The 18,127-nt window shown below is 41.2% G+C and overlaps 1 protein-coding gene across 3 annotated transcripts in view; it reads left to right on the forward strand.

Moving 5' to 3' along the window:
* The first annotated feature begins 285 nt into the window (after positions 1–285).
* The window catches only part of LOC132107175 (VPS10 domain-containing receptor SorCS2-like), a 181,009-nt gene continuing 163,167 nt past the window's right edge, over positions 286–18,127 (forward strand). For all 3 annotated transcript variants that reach the window (XM_059513420.1, XM_059513426.1, XM_059513433.1), the window contains exon 1: positions 286–714. In XM_059513420.1, the coding sequence (XP_059369403.1) occupies positions 355–714 (360 nt within the window). In that variant the 5' untranslated portion in view covers positions 286–354. The remainder of the gene's footprint in view (positions 715–18,127) is intronic.

Below are 18,127 nucleotides of genomic sequence, written 5' to 3' on the forward strand. Positions count from 1 at the left end.
AGTATGTGCTTTTCTATGTATTTGACACAAAAAAAAATCAAAGTTGAAAACTAGCCTATAAATAAAATGAGATTAATTTAATGTAACAGTACTTCAAAATCCAATATTCAATCAGTTCCTTGTTTTCGTTAATAGACGTGTTTTAGTACAAACACGTAAAAATCAATCACTTGACTAAGTTCGCCACTAGGTGGCATTCGAATACGGCTGTTCTCCTCTTAGGTCTCAGCTGTCTATGAGCGCGCTCTGTTTCTAGCTCTGCTTCCCCACCCTCTTCCCCTCTCTCTCCCTCCCTCCCTCCCTCTTACATTAGAGCTTCTTTGGCTTGCATCGCACACGCTTTGACAGTGTTAAATGAAGGCGCTCATCATGGCAGTTTTGGCGCACCTGTACCCAGCTGTGGTTTTCGCTTGCGCGTGGATGTCACTGTTCGGACCGATTTCATGTCGCACCGGCGTTATAAACCAGAGAAACGTACTGGACCGAGGGCTTGACATCCGCGGTGGGCATGCCAATGGCAGAGATGAAGCGCTTATCTCAGCGCACAGCCGCGGAGATTACAGCGGGGACCCGGGCGGACCGGTCATGGGAGTTCCCCGAGTCCGGAGGGCATCGACTCCGGAGAAAGTCTCTCTACTCAGCAGCTCTTTCGTCCTTAAAGGGGATGCCACCCACAACCAGGCAATGGTCCACTGGACGGGTGAAAATAGCAGCGTGAGTACCCCCCCCCCCCACTCCCCATATCCTGTCAAGTCCTGTCATGAGGTGCGTAGATGCGCTGAGAATTCATTTCGGCTTGAGAAACAGGTAGGCTAATGAAGCGTCATGAGCTGACGGGCACGTGTTTAGACAGCAAGTAGATGCATAACGACCAGTTTTTCATCTTCACACAGAACACATCTGCTGTGTATCGAGAGGTTTAGGTTCAGTGTTTACCTAACCATCCTGCATGTAAAGTGAGCCAGAATGACATTTGATGCCGAAACGCATTTATACACAGTGTATACTATGCACCTGTACACGCCTAGCAAACAGAAGTTCACTGCAAGTCCTTGTTAGTATACAACTGGGTCAAGCACAGTTTAAAGTTTGACTGTGTTTACCTGGCTTGCTGAATCATAAACAATACAATGAAAATCTATCAAACGAACGAGCGCGAGCAACGCGTATGCGCTCTGAACAAACGCGCGTTTGTTTGTGTGATGGTAGTTTGCAGAATTGTATCTGGAGGAGACAGCTCTCATTTTCAAAGCTGCCAAAACAACTTATGAGCTGTTTACACAAGATGCAAGCGCCTAGAATTAAACCGGCGTTTTAATATCTGTTGAAGTATGATGCTTGCAGGTCACGCTTCTGTGCTCGGCTTCATTTGCCTAATGGCAAAAGTTTTAGGAATGAGAAAAATTATTGGTCAGATCTTACATAATTTGTTAAGTTTATCTAGTAACTTTGTCTCATATGTTTTTCCTAACATTTTTGACGTACAGTAAGAGTTTAAAAAACGCGTATGGCATCAGTTTGAAGTTTTTGAGAATTGTAACCTGACTTGTAATTGCAGTCTTTCAAAGCTCTGTGCACAATTTAAGACATTGGTAAATGTCTTTTGAAAACTCTAGAAGAGTTACATGTGTTTTTTTTTTCCCAAAAGAAAAATGTGAGAAACTGTAGTGGATCTGTAGAAGATGCTAATTAAAATAAATATTACAGAGATATAATTTCTGGCTCTTTTCTTTGCTTTGGGAATCTCGTTATAACCATAATTAATAATAATAATAATTTGTATCTGAAAGTTTTACAACTCTATTGAAACCTGATGCACTGTACTTTCCCAAAAGATCTAGAAAAATGAAAAACAAAAACTTCATTTTTTTGAGTCATGGATCATGTTTGTGTGTATTGGAGATGTAAATCTGTGTGGACTGTGCTTTTTTGCTTCTTTCAATTACTTAAGGGCTTTAAGCAGTAGCTGTGTGAATTATGCAGGTCCTGGCTGCTATGTCAGATGTTCTGCAGTGAGGAGAGCTGTAACCTCAATTGAGCCGAGCAATCGACCTGGGTTATTATTGTTAACTGAAAGTAAAACCATAAAAAATGTAATTAAGTGAATAAAATATAAACTGAAATTTAATAAAAACTATATAAACATTAGAAAAAAAACAATAAAACATTAAACTGAATCATCAGTGAACTGACTTTAGCTGGAAAAAATAACTCTTTGTTGTTGTCTTCTTGCACTATTGAGTAACTATTTTGCTGTTTGACACTGTAAAGCTGCTTTGACAAAACCAGTTTTGTATAAGGCACTATACAAATAAAGGTGACTTGACTTGACACGAAAACAAGAATGAAAAAATAAAGTTGAAAATATTCACAAAAACTGTAATGGCATATCAATTGTACTAAAATAACTCTGCAACCGACAGACACACAGAATAGATGCACAGAGATCAACAAGCATACCGCTGCGTATATGGTCATTTGCCAGCTTTGCTGAGAAGATTTTAACAGAAGCACAGCCATTCTTGAAGAGTTCTGCCCATTTCATATCCACTCCAGATTTCAATTCATAACAGGGTTACTTTGGCATTTGGGGATTGTTCAAAATAGACTGATCACAGTGCCATGTGGGAAAGATGAACTTTCCAGAATTATGGGTAACTAGAAGGAACTGGCGACGTGTTTCAAGCTTTCTATACTGTGAGACTGTTTATGGGAACTCTTCTTGAAATTGTCTTCAACCTGTGACATAACTGCTGAAGTCTGTTTTTTTTCATATATTTGCCTACATGAAGATATTATAAAGCCAGTCCAGCACAGATGTGTGTATGTATTTAAATTATTTATGCAATTATCTGCTGTTGAAATAGGAGCATGCAATCCATGTTCAATATCAGTTTAATTAAATGAGCAATTAAGAGGAAGAAACATATCAGCATATCACGTTGTTTCAATAAATCTCTGCATGTATAAACAGAGGTCTGTTGTTAATGGGCATTCTACATGTTTCATTATAGCCCAACCTTTGGAGAGAGGCAAATATTTGCTGTGCTTTAAGTGACGGTAGAATAGATTCAAAACAAAGGAAATACAACCCATCTTTATTCCAGTACCTACATTAGGCTCCAGTCCTGGAGAATGATACTAGACTCTTGACGTAATTCCAGCATAAGAGCCTTTCAATGTGCTGAACAGGTGCTTTTTGTGTTTTCCGTTTTTCTCTTTTGTTCTGCCTCACTTTCTCTGGGGAGCGTGACCATCTTGAATAATTTATTTTGCCCTCCTGCACTTCTGATGACAAAACTTTTTTATGTTAATATGAGGAGATATAGTCATCTATCTGGTGTTTAGCAGCAGTCTCTGCTGTTGTTTGTGTTAGCAGCATCGTCAGGAACCATCCATCTGTTTGTCTGTGTTTAGTTAAGACAGAGAGAGAGAGGGGACACAGAAAACTAAGATGCTGCATTTGAGAAAATCAGATATAGATAGATACACAGACTGTATTGATTCCCAAAATGATATTCAGAATATCAAAAGGAGTCCAAGGGAGCAATGGTAGAATGTTTGCTTACAGTTTCATTTAGCTCACAGTGCGTTCATGTTGTTCTCTTGCCTTCATGCTATTAGAAAATCTGATAAAATGAAAGACACATGGCTCATTGATATTTCCAAGGCAGTCCAGAAATGCCACCACCATGTGCGCTTCTCTCCTGAGTCATCAATTTCTTGTTTTCCAAAGCCTGGAAGCCTGAACAAAATTATAAACGCAACACTTTTGTTTTTGCCCCCATTTTTCATGAGCTGAACAATTGAACAGGTGTGCCTTAGGCTGGCCACAATCAAAGGCCATTCTAAAATGTGCAGTTTTATCACACAGCACAATGCAAGTTTTGAGGGAGTGTAAAATTGGCATGCTGACTGCAGGAATGTCCAACAGAGCTGTTGCCTATAAATTGAATGTTCATTTCTCTACCATAAGCCGCCTCCAAAGGCGTTTCAGAGAATTTGGCAGTACTTCCAACCGGCTTCACAACCGCAGACCACGTGTAATAACACTAGCCCAGGACCTCCACATCCAGCATCTTCACCTCCAAGATTGTCTGAGACCAGCCACACAGACAGCTGCTGCAACAATCAGTTTGCATAGCCAAAGAATTTCTGCACAAACTGTCAGAAACCGTCTCAGGGAAGCTCGTCTGCATGCTTATCATCCTCTTCGGGGTCTGTACCTGACTGCAGTTTGCCGTCGTAACCGACTTGAGTGGACAAATGCTCACATTTGATGGCATCTGACACTTTGGAGAGGTGTTCTCTTCACGGATTAATCCCGGTTTTCATTGTACATGGGAGATGGCAGACAGCGTGTATGGCATCGTGTGGGTGAGTGGTTTGCTGATGTCAACGTTGTGGATCGAGTGGCCCATGGTGGCGGTGGGGTTATGGTATGGGCAGGCATATGTTATGGATAATGAAAACAGGTGCATTTTATTGATGGCATTTTGAATGCAGAGATACCGTGATGAGATCCTGAGGCCCATTGTTGTGCCACTCATCCACAACCATCACCACATGTTGTAGCATGATAATGAACGGCCCCATGTTGCAAGGATCTGTACACAGTTCACGGAAGCTGAAAACATCCCAGTTCTTGCATGGCCAGCATACTCACTGGTCCTGTCACCCATTGAGCATGTTTGGGATGCTTTGGTTCGGCATATACGACAGCGTGTTCCAGTTCCTGCCAATATCCAGCAACTTCGCACAGCCATTGAAGAGAAGTGGACGAACATTCCACAGGCCACAATCAACAACCTTATCAACTCTATGCAAAGGAGATGTGTTGTACTGCGAGGCAAATGGTGGTCAAACCAGATACTACTCATCTGGCGCAGCACCCCATCACTCTCCTTCTTGGTCAAATAGCCCTTGATGACTCTACAATTTTCATAGTCATGAAAATAAAGAAAACTCTTTGAATGAGAAGGTGTGTCCAAACTTTTGGTCTGTACTGTATATATATATAAACTAATTATGATATTGCTATTATGATACATAGCATGTCTGCAATATTTCACTGTCTTTGACACGTCCTTCTGAACGCTTACTTCATGAAATAGGCATTCATTCATGGTTCATGCACTTAACAAACAGTTAATTTGGCCCCTCCTATTGCATGTGCAAAATTGTTAGCACATGTTTTGTCTGTCTGAATCAATATTCCCTAGTTGTTTCTGAATGTTTCTGTTTTGCAATGAGTCAGAATTGGCTTGCAAACATGTGGACAACAGTGTTTTCCATACACATTTTATAAAGCCTTTCCAAATCCAGTTTTCCAATTCCAATCTTCTTTCAAATATCTGTACTAATTACTGGCATGCCATTGGTGGTTTTGGTCTTTTCAGCACTGAGACCTTAGTTTATCTACTTCTATTAGCCCAACTTATTAGAGGCTTACTTGTGGTCCTTTTCCCTTCTGCTCCCAATGAGGATTTCTTCCTTTGTTTCCCGGGAGACCTCTTCAGAATCTGGAGGGAAAGCTCAGGCGAAGAGTTCATGTGCAGCATGCAGAATGTGTTTTATGCATTGGCCTTACACCTGCATATGTCATATTACTCCTCCAGTAGTGTTTTTGAAGGACTAGTTACCCCTAATTGAAAATGTTTACATAATTTACCCAGTGTTGTATTATTTTATTTCTTCCACGAAAAAAAAAAAATAAGACACAAAATATGAGCCCTAGAGCGAAAGTAGTTTGTGATTTATGCTGGAAGGAGGATTGGACTGATACTCTGAAGCTCTGGCACTTGAATGGCTATGCACAAGATTACAAATAAACAGCCTAAGATGATGATTATTAGGGCTTTATGTAATTCTGGGCTCTCAGTTTGACATCCATGGTTGAAACATAAAATTGTGAGTTATTTGTGGAGAAATATGTGCAGACACTATGTCATGACTAGTGTTATTCTGAAATAAAGGCAATGCATTTTGAAATTGATGTATTTATACACCACTATAAAATTTGCTTTACTTTGTACAGATTTGAATTATTTACACTATCATCTACAGTTGTAATAAAAGACATAATCCATGTTCAATATTAATTTAATTGACTGAGCAAATGAGAAGATCTCAACATCAACATGAGATTTCTGTGTGTGAAGACAGAGGTTCTAATGGTGTTTTGGTATAGATCAATTTTAGTTTGAGAAAACAAATTCATAAATTCATGTTGAGAGGGTAACTTTTTGTGTGATTCAAGTGTTTGTCTGTCAGCACCATATCAGAGCAGATCTTTCCAGCTGACACTTATGAGCTCAAGAATTGGATTTTGGCTTAGAAACATGACACATGTGGAATGTACAACAGGTGCTTTTAAATTCACTTCACAGTTCTGAACAGTGCTGAATATCAAACTACAAAAATATGCATATGGCATATTTTTCATAGTAATAGCATATTTTTCTTTTTTCAAAAATGTAACTTTACAACCTTCAACCTTCAAAATATCCCATAAAGCACCATAAGGATATCATAAAAGCAGTCTTTTTAATGTATGCACTTCAGGCTAAACTCAAGTTTGAAGCTATACGATAACTTTGTGTGTGGAACAGACTGAAATTTAAGCCATTATTTACTGACAATCTTCACTAGACGGGACCTCTCAAATCCTCCTTGTATGGAAAGCATCTCAGACATTATGCCAATGATCTCTTTTCATATTTCACAAAAGAACGAAAACAATATAGAGGATTCGAACAACACGAGAAAAGATGAGAAAATTATGACAAAGCTTGAATTGTAGGGAGAACTATTCCTGTAATAAACCACTCAACTATGAACTTATTAAACCTACAGCTGTGAATTTGTTGATGTCAGATGTGTTCATCAGTCTAGATCTATATCACTTTGACTGAGAATTCCTCCTGTTTCTGCCAGGTCATACTAGCCTGAGGGAATTCATGTCCGTAGATTCATTTTCTCATTACACTGCACAGTGTATGAGACCACAGAAGAATGCAGAGAGAAAATAGTACGGTGGGTGAGAACTAAATTAGCTTTGAACACAGAAGTGTTGATGCCTCGTTGATAAGCTTGTGGGACAGTCGTATTGTGTGTTCAATACCTTCCTCAGAGCCATGAAACAACAGATGATTAACCTGATCTATCTACAGTCCATAAGGGTTAATAAAATACAAATTCACAAGACCACCAGCCTTTTGTTTTCAGCAGTCACACAAAATTGAAAAATAGCAGAACAAATTGCTGTTATTTTGAAGTGACTATAGCTGGTATAAGTAGCTGTTTGTTACAGGAAGAGCTTACAGAAAACACAATTTGGTTTGTTGGCTATAGTCGTTAAAATGTTTTCATCTCTTTATTCTGTATGTATTTTCTATATATACGCACACCTCCTAATCAGTCAAATTCATGCAGTGACTCATATTGATTGCATGCACACACTGTAAAAATAAATAAATAAACAAAATAACCAACCTTAAAAGTATTACATTAAACTATGATTACTGGAGTATGTTTTACAAGAAAATACTGTTTTGGTTTTTCTACTTCAAGATTTCATGTTTAAATTAAATTTGTTACTTGGTTTCAAAGTAAATCCTACAGCTGTTTTTTTCCAGTGTAGTTTAAGTTCACATTAAAGATATAGTATAGACTTTGTTTCTTCAGTAGAAAACAGACTGAGATTTTTAGCTCAAACCGTTGCAGTCTGTCAGTCTTATAATGCAAGTGGATGGGAATCATGGCTAAAACATAGCCTACACACATACACACACACAAACAAACAAACAAAAAAATTAAACCCTGCAGCTGGTGACGATATATTGATGTGTAAAGACAGAAAATGATTGGTCTGTGCAAAAAACTGATCAATATTTATATAATTTTTTACCTCTGATTCACGCAATGTCCGAACTGTGTTCTCAAGCAGGCTCATGAGGCGGCTTATTCTTCATTTTTGGGTGAACTATCCCTTTAACATAATGTTTGGTTAAGGTTGGACAAACAGTTAAGTGGAATTACAGTGTGTAAAAAGGGCAGAAAAACAGAACTTAAGGAAGCTTTGGAGAATGAAATTCCTAGTATTCTATAAAATATTAATTCAGTGGTGCTGAAAAAGTTATCAGAGAAAAAAAAACACTTCTAGTACACAGAAAAGTTTAAGAGCCAAGGACATTTTTGTCCTTTCTTTGTCAGCTGCATGGCACTCGTTCATTCTTTCAGCTTTTCTTTCCATGGACAGTGTGTGCACTAATCGATCTTTGAGAATTCAAAAGTTGTGTGTTACTTTACTCTGAAAGCATGTTGATAGAGCTCAGTCAAGCTGACATCTCTCCCACAGCATTGTTCTAATAGCATAGTTTTATCTTAGGCAGCAGTGAACTACTGGTAATAAGACATCTTTATTGCTCAAGTCTCTTAAACCCTAAACGGACCATATAGGGAAAATTGCAGTGAGAATGAAATAATTGGTATGATGTTACTGAAGCATGTTTTCAATGTTAGAGTGGATCTATTTCATGATGAATCCTGTATATATTCTATCCTCTCTCTCTGTTTCTCTCTCTCTTAATCAGCATGACTGTGCCTTAATGAAGTCTGTACGTCTGTGCCTAATGACTCTCTGTCCTCTTCTCTCTAACCTTCAGCTCATACACAAACAATATAAAGGATGATGTCTTTCATATGTAATTTTCAGCAGGAATGACAAGTACCATGATGAAGGCTCTATGAGCCCTATCAATTTTAATTACAGTGGCACTCAGATAGTTATTGGGATCGTTCAGGTCAGTCAGGATGGCAATAAAAACTCACCCACGGGATGTCAGTCACTATATATACCTCATACTTTTTAATCTCGGTCATTTTAAATAATAATATAAATTGAATACAGACGACATGCTTGATTTATTGCCTACTATCTGGATTTGAAATGGAAGTGTTGTAAAGAATTATGCATAAATACCAAATTGACCCCAAAGGACACCAAAACACAATCTTTGTAGCTTCTTTTCCATTCCGATGTTCTCTTAACCTCTTTTCCAGGTTTCATCTGGAATATTCTAGCTGTTATATAATAACTGGAGGAAAATTTTTATTTCACTTTCTTCTGAGAGCAAAGACTGTCATGATTGAGGCATCTGGTAATTTGACATTAAACCTCATTTTTCATACAATTTCTTACTGAAAATAGTATGCTATAAGAAAGAAATATGTAAAAAAAAAAAAGGATAATATCCTGCAGAAAATTACCTGTACCTTTTTTGCTTCAACTCTGAAACACAATACAATTCAATATGTAATTCAACAAACAGGTAAAGCATCTGTGAAAAATCTGATAATTCCTTCATAGTAACACGATACACTGGGCCAAATTTTTAAGGACTTTTCTTAGAGTGTAGATGCTCAGCAGTCTAGTTTTTCAGTTACTGAACTTGTGATTAATTGGGTTCAAGAGTGAAATATTGTTATCAGTCATCTTCGTTTAAAAATGTGCATGTCCTTACACTGGCTAAATGGGATCAGAGACATTATATCTGCACATTAACGTACAGTCTCAAACCAGTAAGGCTATAGGATGAGTGTTGATCTTTAGGAAATAACAATACACTGCCATTGTGAAGCAGAGAAAGACTGCTGAACTCCCATGATGCACTTGTCACACTCTGCAATGATCTTCCCTCTTCTGAAGGACAAACAGTGTATCTATGCTAGGCTGTATTTATGACTTGATGAGCATAGAGTTTTAAGGTCTATACGTGATTAGAGCTATAATCACAATTATCATTATGTCTGTTATCATCTGACTGGTATAACCGGAGCTACTTTGAGCTAAACTTGAGAAAAAATTAGCTCAAAAATAACTACAAGATACTAAAATTTAACTGTACAGTTATATTATTTATAATATAAATATAAAGGACTCTTACAAATGTTTACATTATTAAAGCTATTTTCTATATGCTATTAATTGTATGTTTCATCATAATCCCAAATGTAAAAGTAACTATGAATACTAATAAGTAGAACAAAACTGTAAATATCTTTCAAAGATCTGTTGCCACTAACATGGCAAATCTGTATCAGCCTGGTGTCTTTTATAACTTTAGCCTTGTTTTCAGGAGGTCTGGTGAACCCTTACTGCCGTAAAATTGTGTAGAAGCCAGCCAATCAGATTAGAGCTTGCCAGATCGAGAAAATGCCTGCCAGTTTTGTGTGCAATATCAGACGGTCGGTCCTGAACGAACTGTGGGCGGTCTGTGGATGTGCCGTCTGAGGCTGAGAAGAGTACTACAGTAACATTTGGATTGTTCTGAACACTAGCATTGACTAACATGCAGATATTTTGTTTTTCGGGCATAAGAACAAAGAAGATAATTATCATTCTGTATGCATTTTTTCAAACAGTGTATTTCATTCCTCTGTAGTGTCAACTTGAAACTGTAACTACAGCATGATTCAAATAACTTTTTTCTTTATTAACACTTTAGTTAATTAAAAAAATCTATTATTTCCAAGTGCAGCACACATTAAGTTGTCAACATGATGTAAATGTTAAACAATTCACTTGTTAAATATCTTTACAAAGAAGATGCATTAACTATGATTACATCTTGTACAAACTTGTCTTATACATATAATATGTTCAGAATTAATAAGGAAAATGCTTTTAAAAAATCTCGAAATTCAAGGTAATTCAAAACGACCACCAGTACACTAATATTAACCTTAAATGTTCTGTTAGAACAATGAATAGCAGCATTCAGCCTGAAGTCACCATGATGCAAACATGAAATATCAGACATACATACAACATACAGTTGTAGTTGTCACACACCTGGACTCGTTTTGTGTGTTTTTTGTCCCTGTTAATTAAGTCATGCCATCCACCTGTGTTTTCCCCTGTTAATTAAGTCATGCCATCCACCTGTGTTTTCCCAATTATCGTTTGTATAAAAGCCTTGTCCTTTCAGTTCTGTTTTGTCGGGTCAACTTGTCAACCTGTTACCTGTTACCTGCCACTTGCCACTTGCCACTTGCCACCTGTTATTTGCCACTTACCTTGCCTATGTTTGCTTTAATAAATCCTTGTTTCGTTTATCCCTCGGCTCCGTGTTCCTTCCAGCAGCGTAAGCCGTGACAGAAGACCGGACCCTTTATAGAGTGGAATCTGGTGAGAAATGGGTCACCTCTCACGGTCGGCCCAATGGAGGATCTCGCCAGGTCCACTCTGGACCCAGAGCCCAGCCTACAATCTCCCCACGGTACGAGGCATAAGCCCGATCCCACTGATGACGGAGAGCCAGAGAGCAACCCGTCAGACCAGATGCGAGAGCCGGCGACACTGCCCACCACGAGTGAGCAAAATGTGGAGCGCCAAATGGGTCAAAATGAGGGGGTTTCCAATTCACCTATGCCAGATCCTCTGTTAAGCCCAGGACGGGCTCCTGTTCCCCCGTTAAGCCCAGGACGGGCTCCTGATCCTCTGTTAAGCCCAGGACGGGCTCCTGTTCCCCCGTTAAGCCCAGGACGGGCTCCTGTTCCCCCGTTAAGCCCAGGACGGGCTCCTGTTCCCCCGTTAAGCCCAGGACGGGCTCCTGTTCCCCCGTTCAGCCCAGGACGGGCTCCTGATCCTCCGTTAATCCCAGGACGGGCTCCTGATCTTCCGTTAAGCCCAGGACGGGCTCCTGATCTTCCGTTAAGCCCAGGACGGGCTCCTGATCTTCCGTTAAGCCCAGGACGGGCTCCTGATCTTCCGTTAAGCCCAGGACGGGCTCCTGATCCTCCTGTAAGCCCAGGACGGGCTCCTGATCCTCCTGTAAGCCCAGGACGGGCTCCTGATCTTCCGTTAAGCCCAGGAAGGGCTCCTGATCTTCCGTTAAGCCCAGGAAGGGCTCCTGATCTTCCGTTAAGCCCAGGACGGGCTCCTGATCCTCCGTTAAGCCCAGGACGGGCTCCTGATCCTCCGTTAAGCCCAGGACGGGCTCCTGATCCTCCTTTAAGCCCAGGACGGGCTCCTGATCCTCCGTTAAGCCCAGGACGGGCTCCTGATCCTCCGTTAAGCCCAGGACGGGCTCCTGATCCTCCTTTAAGCCCAGGACGGGCTCCTTATCCCCCGTTAAGCCGAGGACGGGCTCCTGATCTTCCGTTAAGCCCAGGACGGGCTCCTGATCCTCCGTTAAGCCCAGGACGGGCTCCTGATCCTCCGTTAAGCCCAGGACGGGCTCCTGATCCTCCGTTAAGCCCAGGACGGGCTCCTGATCCTCCTTTAAGCCCAGGACGGGCTCCTGATCCCCCGTTAAGCCGAGGACGGGCTCCTGATCCCCCGTTAAGCCGAGGACGGGCTCCTGATCCCCCGTTAAGCCGAGGACGGGCTCCTGATCCCTCCTTTAAGCCCAGGACGGGCTCCTGATCCCCCGTTAAGCCGAGGACGGGCTCCTGATCCCCCGTTAAGCCGAGGACGGGCTCCTGATCCCCCGTTAAGCCGAGGACGGGCTCCTGATCCCCCGTTAAGCCGAGGACGGGCTCCTGAACCCCCGTTAAGCCCAGGACGGGCTCCTGAACCCCCGTTAAGCCCAGGACGGGCTCCTGAACCCCCGTTAAGCCCAGGACGGGCTCCTGATCCTCCGTTAAGCCCAGGACGGGCTCCTGATCCTCCGTTAAGCCCAGGACGGGCTCCTGATCCTCCGTTAAGCCCAGGACGGGCTCCTGATCCTCCGTTAAGCCCAGGAAGGGCTCCAGCCCCAGAGCTTACTCCAATGCCTGCTCCTCCAAAATTCCCACCCTCCCACCCACTCCTGCCTCCTCCTCCGCTGTCGTCTGGCTGCCCCTCTGCTCGCCCTCAGCCTACCATCATTGTGGTGCGAGCTCAGCGGGACCGCCATCCTCCAGCGACGCCTTGGTCGGCGTCTCCCTCACCTCCGCCTCCAGCCTCTGAGGCCTGGACTCCGCCTCGGCCCGTTGACCCGTCGGCTCCACCATGGCTCCTAGCTCCTTCCTCTCCGCCGTGGCCCGGCAGTCCGCAGGCTCTGCCTGGCTCCCTCGTCCCTCCGGCTCCGCCTTGGTCTGGCATCGTCCATCCGATGCCTCGGGACTCCACTCCTCCGGCTTCGCCTCATCCCTCCGTCCCTCCGGCTCCGTCAGGCTCCTTCATCCCCTCGGCTACACCTCAGTCCTCGGTCACTCTGGCCTCACCGCGGCCTTCCGGATCCACATCGCCGCGTCAGTCACCAGAGGCATCAGTTCCGCCTAGGACCTCCGGCTCCTCCCCGTCACCCTGGCTCTTCGGCTCTCCGCCTCGGGCTCCTCCTCCACTTGCTCCGTTGCCGTGGGTCGAGTCCCTGGAGTCGGTGACTATTCCTCCTCCATGGCTCCTTCCACCGTCGGCCCCACCTTGGGCCGTTATGGCTGTGGCCTGGGTCCTGCTGGGTACCTCCTGCTTCAGATCCTTCCTGTCTCCTCCCTGGCTCCTCCCTCCGTCATCTCCTCCCTGGCTCCTTCCTCTGTGGTCCCTGTCTGCTGGCCTCCCTTTGTTGTTTCTACGGTGTGAGGACGCACCTACCGGGAGGGGGGAGTACTGTCACACACCTGGACTCGTTTTGTGTGTTTTTTGTCCCTGTTAATTAAGTCATGCCATCCACCTGTGTTTTCCCCTGTTAATTAAGTCATGCCATCCACCTGTGTTTTCCCAATTATCGTTTGTATAAAAGCCTTGTCCTTTCAGTTCTGTTTTGTCGGGTCTACTTGTCTACTTGTCTACTTGTCTACTTGTCTACTTGTCTACTTGTCTACTTGTCTACTTGTCTACTTGTCTACTTGTCTACTTGTTACCTGTTACCTGCCACTTGCCACCTGTTATTTGCCACTTACCTTGCCTATGTTTGCTTTAATAAATCCTTGTTTCGTTTATCCCTCGGCTCCGTGTTCCTTCCAGCAGCGTAAGCCGTGACAGTAGTTCTGTATAGGTTTTTATTAGTGTGCTGCTTTTTTCCTTTGTTTTTTCCTGTGTGACCATGGACACGCTTGACTTGCCCTCACGTTTCTTGCAGCATGAAGTGGCTTTCTAAAAACACGCTCAAGTTAAAAGAAGTTCAACCCCCATCTTCCTGCATTTTTCCTATTCCACTGCCCACGTTGCATCTTTGTCAACACAAAAGCGTATTCTGTGTGAAAGGCTCTTAGTGATATATTATACTTATGGTCCTTCACCGAGCGTGTCACACGTGAGCGGTTGATCACGTGCGCTGACATGTGGTTGGATCATTCTTTTCGCTTTACTGTTAACATTGGCATATTGTTAAAGTGTCTAATTCTAATGTGATTCCTCGATTATAATAATAATAATAATGGCAAAAGATTAAATTCTAATTAATCGATAAAATCGGAAAATTCACCCAGCCCTAGTATCTGGTTGTTCATCATATTGAGAGTGTTATACACAGAACTGGATAGTGGCAAAAATACCCATGACCAGCTGCTTGCACAGAGAGGTCAAGACCCTGGAACACACACACACACACACACACACCGTTGTGCCGTGTACCATTATGCTCCATAATATCACAGCCATATGGCTCATGTTCTCAAGTCTTAGTATTGCCTATTGAAATGTACTGTCATATGTGTGTCTTTGCACATTTAGCTGATATCATTATATGTTGTGAAACGCTAAATATAATCACCCACAGAACTGACTGATGGACACAATCTGTTTGTCTGTGAAGTGAAGTGAAGTGAATCTCATAGTCCTGCCCCCCCCCCCCCCACAAAAAGCCACCAAATGCAGCTTCACTGCATATCCTCCATATATGTGTCTGCTATTTTTATCTGTTCTGTATGGAAGCTTATTTCTGCCACAGGATAAAAAATTAAAAAGGTGACTGGAATTTTTCATCTAACAATTCTGCCTTTTTTCACACAATTCTGGCGTTTTTGTGAGATATAAATACAGAATTGCAAAAATCCAAATTCTGAAGAAAAAAAAAATCTGAGTTGAGATGTAGACTGTGAGAAAGTAAGAATTCTAAGATTGCAAGATTCAAAGTCAGAATTTTTAGATAAAAACCTTTTTTAAATATATTTTTTCTTTATTCTGTGTCAAAAACAGGCTTCCATAGTCCTCAATACGTTATCTGTTATTTTTATTGTCATTGCTCATAATATCACACTTTTTACATTTTATTGATCATAACAATATAATTTATCATTTTATCATTATATATATATATATATATATATATATATATATATATATATATATATATATATCACTGGTTTGTGATTTGAAACGTGCAGTGCTCACGTTTATTCAACGAAGTCAAAGCCTTTTGGAAAATGTATGGGAAACACTAACTGCTCTCTCTGTTTTTTCTCTTGTCAGTCTCTGCCTCTTTTGGTTTGAATTCAGTGCTCACTTCTTCTTAGTTTTTAAAACTCAACTCAGATTGAGTATGACTGAAGAGGGAGGCGTTTGGGTTTGGTTGTATAATCTCTTGTCTTGATCAGTTGTTGGGTTGTGGTCAAGAGGACAGCTTGTCACAGATCAAGTACACCTCTCTTCTCTCTACAGCAGACACATTTATATATAGCTACAACACACAGAGCTGACAGGGAATATGACATGGGTAATTCAATCAATGGAAAAGATGGACAAGCTTCTCTCTCTCTGACTTTGTCTCCCTTGTGGGGGTTTTCCCGTTTCAGTGTTACTTTCGCTAGTGAGCATTTTGAGATCTGTATTTTTTGCTTGGGTTAAATTGGTCAAATCAAACATTATAACATTAAATGAGGTAGCCTATGTGCAAAAGAATATATTTTCAAAATCGTTTAGCCAATGGGTTATCTGAATGGCTAATCGATGACTCTATCTTAAGGAATCCTTGTATAATTAGGCTGTTTTCAATCAAATCCGAATTCTTAGGGGAGCTTTATGGAAGGCACGTTCTTGCATTCAAAAACAGCTAGACAGACTGCAACAGAATGGAATAAAATTGGGATAATGAATGGAATAGGAATGGAATCATTTTGGTACTTTGAAACAGCATTTCTGATGGCACAAGATACATTGTAAATTAGGACACAGTTTCCTAATCCACTGTTTGTATGAAATATAAAACTGCAAATTTTTGGAGAAATTTTTAAAATGTACAAAAGCTCAAATTTAAGCTCTACCACTAAAAATACAGAAGATAAAATATATATAGTTCAAAACCTGTATAAAATAATATCTAAAGTAAGCATAGTTATGATAATGCATGCATATGGCTGTAACGGTGATGCTTTATAGGGATTAAGGATCAATTTTAGACTCTTAGAAGATGCTTGAGGTTTTCTGAGAAGGTTTTAAACCAAAATAGATATTTTTGAAGTATTTTGAAGTCATTAATAATTTGCATATTTTTGTCATCAATTTCATGAATCACAGCCTCTTAAAGGCCATAGTTCTGTTGTTAACTTCACTTTTAATAAAGTGTGTGCTGATCCTTGTGCCTTGAACTTCCTGTAAAAGCAGTCTTGCCCTCCAAATACAGCAACATCAATTTGTGAATGTTTAAAAAAAAAATAAATAAAATAAAATACAAAGATTGTGAAACAAAACATTTTAAGTTATTACTTTGGAGCTTAGGAAATGATTTTTATGATTTGTGTGAGTTTAGAACTGCCAGGGATGGTTATTTGGTTATCTTAGTTTGGTGTCATTTCTTGCATGTTTTTCCTTTCATATTTTAGAGATTAGCCTTCTTTGATACTTCAGACAGTGAAAGCTCAGCATGTTTCTGAGCCATTGGCAGCAGAAGCAGTTTTCCTGTGAAAGAGAGATGCACAAAGAGCTGTGCTTGTCTGATGCAGCAGAATGACCTGGGAGAGGGTTATTGTGTGTCCCACAGCAGGACCTCTGTAATGTTATTTTTCTGTTCAGACTACAGTGATGGAGATATGTGACTGTGTACTGAAGTGATGAAATGTTTGAAAGAGACAGAAAAGAAAAACCCACTCACTCAAACTTGTATACTGGGATGATCATGTCATAACTAATAAATGCTGACTATCAGTGGAATCAGTAGAAATCATAAAACATTCAAACTAAAGACACAAAAACAATTTTTAACTAGAGACATGACTGATCATGTCTGATGAAATCTTACTACATTAAGGGTTTTGCTGCATGAATCCACCTGAACAGAATGTGCTTACATTATATATATATATATATACACACACACACTCACCTATAGGATTATTATGAACACCATACTAATACTGTGTGTGACCCCCTTTCGCCTTCAGAACTGCTTTAATTCTACGTGGCACTGATTCAACAAGGTGTAAAGGATTCTTTAGAAATATTGGCCCATATTGATATGATAGCATCTTGCCGTTGATGGAGATTTGTGGGATGCATATCCAGGGCACAAAGCTCCCGTTCCACCACATCCCAAAGATGCTCTATTGGGTTAAGATCTGGTGACTGTGGGGGCCATTTTAGCACAGTGAACTCATTGTCATGTTCAAGAAACCAATTTGAAATGATTCGAGCTTTGTGACATGGTGCATTATCCTGCTGGAAGTAGCCATAAAGGGATGGACATGGTCAGAAACAATGCTCAGGTAGGCCGTGGCATTTAAACGATGCCCAATTGGCACTAAGGGGCCTAAAGTGTGCCAAGAAAACACCCCCCACACCATTACACCACCACCACCAGCCTGCAGAGTGGTAACAAGGCATGATGGATCCATGTTCTCATTCTGTTCACGCCAAATTCTGACTCTACCGTCTGAATGTCTCAACAGAAATCGAGACTCATCAGACCAGGCAAATTTTTCCAGTCTTCAACTGTCCAATTTTGGTGAGCTGGTGCAAATTGTAGCCTCTTTTTCCTATTTGTAGTGGTGATGAGTGGTACCTGGTGGGGTCTTCTGCTGTTGTAGCCCATCCGTCTCAAGGTTGTGCGTGTTGTGGCTTCACAAATGCTTTGCTGCATACCTCGGTTGTAACGAGTGGTTATTTCAGTCAAAGTTGCTCTTCTATCAGCTTGAATCAGTCGGCCCATTCTCCACTGACCTCTAGCATAAACGAGGCATTTTCACCCACAGGACTGCCGTATACTGG

The sequence above is a fragment of the Carassius carassius genome, chromosome 2 (assembly GCF_963082965.1).
Source record: "Carassius carassius chromosome 2, fCarCar2.1, whole genome shotgun sequence".
Classification (NCBI taxonomy): domain Eukaryota; kingdom Metazoa; phylum Chordata; class Actinopteri; order Cypriniformes; family Cyprinidae; genus Carassius; species Carassius carassius.